This window comes from Haliotis asinina, chromosome 12, assembly GCF_037392515.1.
Source record: "Haliotis asinina isolate JCU_RB_2024 chromosome 12, JCU_Hal_asi_v2, whole genome shotgun sequence".
Lineage (NCBI taxonomy): Eukaryota > Metazoa > Mollusca > Gastropoda > Lepetellida > Haliotidae > Haliotis > Haliotis asinina.
In genome coordinates, this window is record NC_090291.1 from 12,915,851 (window position 1) to 12,925,458 (window position 9,608).

Genomic DNA, 9,608 nt, shown 5'->3' on the forward strand with positions numbered 1-9,608 from the left:
TTCATTAGCCTACATGATGTAAATACCTGAATGACGTAAATAATCAATAGATTGTGACGTGGCTGTATAATTAAGCACGGCATGATACATATGAAGAACGACTGATAAGACTTTATGCATGTTTAACCGGAACTTCTTTTTCCTTTAGACAGACAGACAGACAGACAAATTTATTCAGTAAAAGGTCACAGGCCCATCATGCAGTCATTTGCATATGATGTTGAATTAAGTGCACATGCTCTTTAAAAGAAGCATTTCTAGTGCGCTGAAGTACATAACACAGAAACATACTAACATCTTTTATAACATAGTCATTAATTGTTTTCATAACATTAATAAAATTGGCATTTGGATTAAAATCAGTCAAATATTTCTGAATATATCTTACTCTTAAATCCGAAAAGCGTTCACACTTCAGGAGTACATGAAATGCATCTTCAACAACATATTTGTTATTCGATTTACAAAACAAACATAATCTCATAATCTCTCTTTTCCTTTAGGGTTGCCAGAGGTACAGGGTAAACAAACATGAAAGTATCACTCCAACAATATGTCATAGATCACTAGTGTGCACGAGGGGCATCCCTCGAATGAGTGAGTGAGTGAGTGAGTTTAGTTTTACGCCGCTTTTAGCAATATCCCAGCAATATCACGGCGGGGGACATCAGAAAATGGGCTTCACACATTGTACCCATGTGGGGAATCGAACGCGAGTCTTCGGCGTGACGAGCGAACGTTTTAACAACTAGGCTACCCCACCGCCCCTCCCTCGAATGAACGGGTTAGAGTGAGCATGGTTTGCCGCCACATTTGCAGGATATCAATCAATACTGCGGCTGGGAAATCGGAAAGTTGAACATATGTGGGAATCGAACATGGGTCTCCGACGTGATAAGTGACCGTTTAACAACTACGCTACAGTCATAGCCATTATCGAGTTCGAAAAAAGAATCTGCATGATAATAATATGAGAAGATTGTCAGCGCCGTGTCAGGCTCGCGGGTAACATCAGAGACTCTGGGAATTCCCCCCGTATGAAGCATTATATTATCATTAATCTGTAGAGAAATCGGCGTGGAACTAACATAGTAGCTCATTGCCGTTAGCAGCACGCGCACAGATACGGATCAATAATGACAGAGGGTGAGGTGAGGTGATAACGCGCAGCCTCTCTGTAAACTTGTGTGTGTGTGTGTATGTGTGTGTGCGTGTGTGTGTGTGTTTGTGTTTGTGTGTGTGAGAGAGAGGGAGAGAGAGAGAGAGAGAGAGAGACTCGCATACAGATGCTCACACACACATGCACCCAAAGTGTGATGTCAGTACACGCGGTTTTACCTGTGGTCGTTCAGGAGATGAACAACATTTAACCTAATTCCTTAATTCCTTAACGCTATGTACCAGAGCACTAGTTTGTACTGGCACTGTCGTTTATCAGGCTGCGGTTAATCCTCGTCGAACGGAAAAATCAATACTCGGCTCGAATCGTATCTTAACGGAAAGCACCTCATCCGCTTTACTGGGATTTTGAGTAACTGTTGTAGTCTTAAAGATTATCATTTTATGCTTGACTTACGTAACCTATATTGAAAAAGTCCTTATATTTACGGAAATGTCTCTCAAAATGATATTGTAATAAAAACTTTGATAAAAGTTTCTGGTGACACTGCATTTTGTCATTGCGTGGTATATATCTATATAGGGACTTTAAAGGCAAGGACCATGGGTCATTTTGCTCATTAGAGTGAAAAATGGCCCATTAAAATTTTGAAAGTTAACCATTGACACAAGGGCAAGGACGCATTCTAAATCCAGTAAATATGGCTGATAACCATGAAAATGGCCGATGGTCAAAGTATATGTTTATATCTTTCATAAGACCTTTATGTGAATAAAGCATCACCGTCTGTTCATATGTCTTTATTTCCTTTTCAACACTTAGTGAAAACAAAAATACCAATGTTAACTCAAGCTGACGCTAACGGCACTAGGAGGACGATCACTATTTACATCGGTCACTAATGTAGCTCGTCACCGGTACAGCACGCGAAGCGAGTGGCGATAGACTGTCAAGTGTTCCAAGTAAGTTACAACTGTTACTGAGCGTGTACTCTGTCCTATTTTCTCACAACTTGCCAGTTCAAAGACTCGTGTGAATAGAAGAACCTACGTTAGTCAACAACCACACAAAATGTGTTGTTGAGAGGGTTAGCCGAGGTAGGTGAGTGGCGGGATTTATCGAAAGTAAACACGAGATATCTTGTCGAAAGTACATACATCATATCAAGTTGTTAGGGTGTGGTGTGGATATAAATTGCCCACAAAGGCTACTAGATGCACAAATGCGTGAATACCATGCGTCGTCAGCGCTGTGAGGGAAGAAACATAATATAATCACTCATTGTGTATTTGGGTGTGACCGCCATTTTCTTCACCGGTGTTCTCGTCGAAAGAGTACATCAGAAATATGGTCAACTTCCGTGTAGATATTACTGTGACATTGCCAGACGAACGCTGTCAAGTTTGTGATACGATTTTAATGTTTTATTAGAGTATTTTATATTAAAACACGTGGTTAATTATATAATAACGGTAATTATAACAGGTAACCGTTTAAACATCTTTAACAGGGATTAGGAAAGGCAGGGGCCATGTGCCATTGTGCACATTAGAATAGAAAAAGGCCTATAAAAATATTGAAGTTTACTATTGATAGAAGGACAGTGGCCCATTCTAAACTCAGAAAAAGGCAAATAATCCTGAAAATGACCCATCGATAAACTCCTCTCTCCCAATCCTTGTTCAGGTGGCATTTAGGTAAACGTTTAAGTCAAGAGACAAAAGTCACATCTGACGTATACAGATTTGAAAGAGTTTTCTGGTACATGGCTAAGGGCGGCGAGTGCGTGCGTGTGCAAGTGTATAGGGGACTGGAAGTTATAGTAATTGTTCGTATAGACAACGTTTGGGGTGAAAAATCCCAAAGGCAATCTATTTTATTACCAGACGCTTGGTGACTGTCATTTCCTCCAAGTCGTATTTTTCAAGGGAAATATGTGCGAGAATGATGGCCGTAATAAAGAGAATCTACCGAGGATGTGTATGCTGATTATGTTTGTGCAGTCTATTGGCCCTAATACCAGACCAACTATAATCACCCTCTGAGTTTGTTGTATTACAAAGGATAGAGGGTAGCCTAGTGGTTATCATGTTTACTCGTCTCGACCTGAGTTCGATTTCCTGCGTGGGTACCGTGATTGAAAGTCATTACAGATGTGAGTGTATGCGTTTAGCTCTAGGCCGCACTCAGCAGTATTCCAGCTATATGGCGACGCTCTGGAAATAATCGAATCTGGACCAGGCAATCCAGTGATCAACAGCATGAGCATCGATCTGAAGAATTGGGAACCGATGATATGTGTCAACCAAGTCAGCGAGCATTACTGATGTGATGTTACTGGTATAAAACCAAAGACAGAGACTGAAGTCAATCTATCTTAAGGTATGAAAGGTAATGTAGCTTAGAGAAAAGATCTGTATGATGATATCTTGATACCAAAGACCCCGATATGACTGCACTGCCAGTGAAGGCCGTTTTAGTCAAACACTCCCTCACTTTCCCTCGAGACACGTACGGTCGGCCAGGATGACAACACCTATTATTATTAACAATAGCTGTTTTGTGGCGAATCCTGAAGATTCGTGTGAATAACCAATGCCTGTCGTATTAAAGAAGTGACCGAAGGGATCGGATGACTTGATGCTCATGATGTTGATCTCTGGATCATTCACGAGTATTTACAGACACCCACCACATAGCTAAAATATCGCTGAATACGGGACAAAACAACAATTAGTCACTGCGCTCATGCTTGTAACGACAATGCGAGACATGTTGCCTGTTATGTCAGGTCAGGTCATTCGTGCAGAGCCGAGATATCCCTCCCTCTGTCAACCCTCTGATGAATGACCAGTTCATCCTGCCTGGGATTAATAGGCAGTCGATAGGTACAATAGGCAGTCGAGAAGAATGTTCTCGTATTCTTGTTTTCACGCTTTCGATGTAAGTTCTGTTCTCCATACTTGTACAATATATATTGGCTGACAAATGGAACTGGCACTCCTCGTATATTCCCCTCCACGCCTCTTAATTGATATGACGCCTGGTTGGAATTAGTAACACCAAAAGGCCCTGTTCGATTCCCACTTGTCTTACGATGTGTGAAGCCTATCTCTGATGCAGTCCCCTGGGGCGTTTACAATTTAACGCGATGTTGTATTGTGATACGACCTTATTTAGTGCACATGTTCATTCATCTGTATATTACTATGATACCTGGGTGATTGAGTTTAGTTTTTCGCCGCACTCAGCAATACTCCAGCCATATGACTGCGGTCTGTAAATAATCGAGTCTGGACCAGACAATCCAGTGATCAACAGCATGAGATTCGATCTACTCAGTTTGGTTCCAATGACACGTGTTAACCAAGTTAGTGAGCCTGAAGTTATGGTACCAATGGTAACCATCCATTTTCTCATCTTGTTGCTATGGTTACAACGCATGCATAATAGGAAAATTATATACAGTAAGCTCCTCGAGTATAGATTCTACGTGGCCACGAGAATCACCTTTCAGTATTTTAATTTCATAACATTTGACTTGTCACGTATGTAAATTTCGCAAGCAAGATGAAAATCGGAATGTGGTTGAAACTAAAATCAGTAAAATATATTCCTCAGTTTATTTTCTAATCTTGGTTTACCGGTAACATCAACACAACTACTGTAACGTAATTTACTGTAGCCTTACAGCTCAAGATATTGATTGTGGACTTTGCATGTGTACACAATGAAGTCATGTTTAACGACCACAGTTTGTTATCGTCTGTAGTCTCTTCAAAATCACTCGGCAGTGATTACGTTGTAGACGGCGCCCAGTTCAACGCCTTTCTGACGGGTCGGATTAAGTCTTTCTATATCATGCGAGTAATTTACGTGGATTAGGTTGACAAGCTTCTGACGGGTCGGAGTAAGTCTTTCTATATCATGCGAGTAATTTACGTGGATTAGGTTGACAAGCTTCTAACGTGGTGGCCTGTTTACAATACTGCAGATGAACACTTTGTTTGGGTTATTTATATGTAGATGTAATAGATATAACTTTGCATATGGGTTAGATTGTGTTATCATTGACGCATGCAAGTCGTAAGAGGCGACTAAGAGGATAGGGTGGTCAGGCTCGGTGACTTGGTTGACATTGTCGTAGATTGAGTTTGGTGTTGATCTCTGGATCGTCTGGTCCAAACTCGATTATTTACAGACCGCCACCATATACCAGCGATGTAAAACTAAACTCAGTGATTCATGTCTAGTGGACACGATGAACTACCGCCTTACTGCCTCTATGTTCTTCCTCAGTAGGCCTCTTGCTGTTCGAACCGTGAAGGTCCCGGGGTAGAACAGGCCTTCAGCAACCCATGCGTGCCATAAAAGGCGACTATGCTTGTCGTAATTGGCCACTAACGGGGTCGGGTGGTCAGGCTCGCTGACTTGTTTGACACGTGTCATCGTTTTCCAATTACACAGATCGATACTCGTGCTATTGACCACTGGATTGTCTGGTCCAGACTCGATTATTTACAGACCGCCGCGATATAGCTGGAATATTGCTAAGTGCGGCGTAAAACTAAAGTCACTCACCTTTTGCTGTTCGGGAATGGCGACCAACCACAATCATTTGCTATCATTTTATGAGGTGAGTCTCTTGCGTCGACACCCCACTGTCATGTGCCTGTAAGGACACAGCGTGTGCATTGCCTGACATGGGTACGATTCCACGTGGACTTTTAAGGTATTACATATGAGTATTATTTCAATGTGATAACATATCATTTAACGTTCCCTCATTAGTAAAGGATACTTAGAAAATTGCTCATATTCGCTCCAACCATACAATATGCCCGTGAATCAATAACCGCCTCGTCTGACATACGTCGTCGGTGCCACGATCTCTTGATCTGAAAGGATGACATGGATATCTTTCTGTACAACCAGAGTCACATATCTTATAAACAACAGCCCACGCACAAACATTACAGACTATTGTAGGCAGTGACGGGAATTTATGGGCCAAAGTTTAATGTCATAAGAGCCTGTTTATGTCTAGCGTTGCTGTACATGCATACTGCTCTTGCTGGCTGTAAATGAAGAAAAATTTTATGAAGACTTCGTTACACCCATCTCGGATTTTGGTATTTGTACTGTGAGTATTATCTGTTTTTCATTTGTGTTTTTCATTGTCACGGCACTGGTAGCCAGTTGGTCTTTGCTCCGAAATCTGCCGTGCAGAGTTATCTCCCTTTTGCGGGCTGTAAGTGGTTGAAACAGTGGTACTTATTATTTATTTAGCTTTGTGTGCAGCTTGGCATTGATTATTGATTTTAAGCAACGTTGTAAACTTCAAGGACCTTCCCGGGCATAGCGTAGTGGGTAAGGCGCTCGCTGAAACCCGGGTTCGATTCCCTACACTGGTACTGTGTGAAGCCCATTGTATATGCCCCCCACACACCCTCCGTGATATTGCGGAATATTCCTAAAAGTGGCGTTAAACTAAAGTCACTCACTTACTCTAGGGCCTTCATTACATCAGGATTTCCAACCATTCAGAGCAGACAGCCGTGACAGACTTGCAGTACTGCTTACGACAGCGTCAGAAACGACTCACTCTCTTTCAAAGTGGATGTCATTTATTTTAATTAGTTTAAAATGATATAACCAAGTCGGCCATGTCATATTGCTGGAAAATTGCCGCTTGTGTGGTATTAAACAAGCAAACCAAACAAAACAGGGCAGGAAATAAATGTACCAACAATCTCAACTCCAACCACGTGCTTCAGGCACCTTGTTAGTGATTAATTACTGGGTTTCAAGATTTATATGAGATTCCGGGCTATCACCCGGGGGCAGTGTAACAACCTTGAAGGGGATAGAATACACTTCGTGTGGTAATGAAAGGAGATATTATACAAAGTTTGATTTTGTATAATCATTTGACAATATCGTGTTTTTGGTTATATAAAACTCGCGTAGGACTGAACGCTATATATGTTTTATCTGGGTTCAGTATGTTTACTCAACAGCAAAAGAATGCAAGTTTCGTAAAATGAAATCTCATAGAGTTCATGTTTATGTGTTCTAATGAAAAACTGATAAAAGGTTGCGTTTCTTTTTCTGTTGAGTATATTAATTACTGCATTGATTAGCCCGTGTTGTGGTTTGAGATCATGCATCGCCTCCAGGAGAAACAGTGAAGGGTGATAGGCCAGAGTTGATTCACAGGACATCGTTAATTCATGCCCCGATTTGTAGCCGGGTCGGGGCGACGTCAGAGGGCTGCTGACCAACGTCGAATCTGTGTGTCGTTTCTCATGATGATGTTTTATTTTTCAGAATAATGGAATAATAGTCCAAGATCTGATAACATCATGGCAGCACCAATCGTGACGGCTGTGTTCGATGGAGACTCGAACGGCGGGAAATACCGAGTGGACATAGACGCCCGTCCTTTTGTCAGTGGTGCAAGAAAGATGGTCTTCAAAGGTGCACTGACTGGGAACGGACCGAGGAACAGTGAAATAGTCATTGTCAAACCTTTCAGGGAGTTCCCCGCCAGTAGGGAACAGTGTGACACTGAGATTTCCAAGAACCTGGAGGCGCACAAAATCTCACAGACTTACAATGATACCATGAAGAGCAGCGGCCAGTGGTTACGATTCATCCTTCCCTACAGATCGTCTTTGGAACGTGTTGCCAAACTATCTACGACCAACAACATGAGCAAATCACGTCAGCTGGAGACCGGCGAGTGGGTGCTCATCGAGGAATACATTGGTGATAACTTCAAGAAATTCATCGATGATCGCGGCCGGAGCGCTGCGGGAGGAACCTCCCTCTTGCATGCATTTGTGCACTTTTCGTACCAAGCTTCCAACAGGTCGCTGGTGATCAGCTGTTTACAGGGCGTGGAGTCAGACAATGGTTATCAGCTGGCCACGCCGACCATCCACTCCTCCGATTACCGTTTTGGTGAGAGTGATCAAGGCGAGGCTGGAATTTTGCAGGTCTTTCAAAACCATAAGTGCAATAACATATGCCGTGATTTCGCAATGCCACACATGCTGAAAAACCTAAACCCAATGTGATTGATGGTGGCTTCCAGGGCAACCGTGTTTGTGCTCACGGCTTCACGCTTACGTTGTCTATAATTATTGACGGGATTTATAATTGTTACAATTATTATGTATACTTGCCAGTGATCGTTTGTTGTGAGAGGGATTGTCAGAGTGGTGTGAGATGTAGGCTAGACGTGATGTCCCCACACCGATCTTGGATCGTCTTGTAAACAGAACACCATGTAGAACATGCCATAGATCCATGATGTTATATCACACTGTGTGTATGATGTCCGTGACACTCTCACTCCTTGCATACCATTGCAACCCATGGATACCATTTCAACCCTGATGAGTACGTGGTTGCTGCATTTCTGTGTTCATATCATGCCTGGCATTGCACAGGCTGTCACTTTCTATTGCTCACTGTTCAGAACAAATGAATAAAATGCTTTGCAACAGGATTTACTTGGTTGACTTTGTCCTCTATGCATGTGTTTTTGACATGTTTTAATGTGTCTAAGATAGCCTTAGGGCTGATGCGTTCGCTGGTTTTGCCTCTATGTTTCTCCGCATGGGTACCAGGTGGGAAGCTTTGATGAATTTGGCTGAAGCATGGTATGATGGTATCAATTATTTGTAGGCAATGAGGTCGCCAGCAACGTTCGTTCATGATGCCCAAGATTCGGACTTGATTTCCACATGATAGTAATATATGAAGTGAGTGAGTGAGTTTAGTTTTACGCCACACTCCAGCAATATATCAGCAATATGCATAGTCGGGTTTTTTGGCAGACAATGATTGCAGAAGGCCTATTCTACCCCGGACCATCACGGGTCCAGTGTATGAAGCATTGATATTAATGAACGTTTGCTAAATCTGCGAAATAATGTTTCTCACTGACGTGTGAAACGGAAGGTGAAAACAATATCATTTCAACACGGTGAAAATGCGTGTACCCGAAAATAGCTCCTTCAAAAGCTTCATACTGAATACATCGTCATGTTTTACCATTCAGTGGTGACGCCTGTTGGCGTTACGCCGACCTCAGGTCCAGGTTAGATTCCCTTGATGCAGGAATATTGCTTACACCGACGTAAAAGGTTACTCCCTGTTCTTGAAATTAGAATCACGTAGCGTCACGTTATGAGTTATACGGTACCTTAGTAGTTGGAGCGTGGGCTTGTTCCATTCCCCAATTGGTTCAAATCTGTAAAACCATTCCTGGTGATGTACTATGTTTCAACAGTTAGCAATACATGTACTTGTGCTGAACACATTTGACACTGACACCTGCAGAATTCCTACGCAGAATTGAATTCCGAAGGAAATATCGCCGTCGGTGTTTGGAGTAAAAATGAAACAAAAACATCACGTTCTTCCCTCCTTTAACGATAAGATTTGAATCCTGTCCGCTTTTCAATATGGCAGCCTA

The 9,608-nt window shown here is 42.3% G+C and overlaps 1 protein-coding gene across 1 annotated transcript; it reads left to right on the plus strand.

Annotated features, from left to right (window-relative positions):
- Positions 1-2,010: 2,010 nt before the first annotated feature.
- LOC137258300 (alpha-protein kinase vwkA-like) lies at positions 2,011-8,636 on the plus strand. Its single transcript, XM_067795936.1, has 2 exons — positions 2,011-2,082; positions 7,451-8,636. The coding sequence occupies exon 2, from the start codon at positions 7,486-7,488 to the stop codon at positions 8,200-8,202; it is 717 nt and encodes a 238-aa protein (XP_067652037.1). The 5' UTR covers positions 2,011-2,082; positions 7,451-7,485; the 3' UTR covers positions 8,203-8,636.
- The last annotated feature ends 972 nt before the right edge of the window (positions 8,637-9,608 follow it).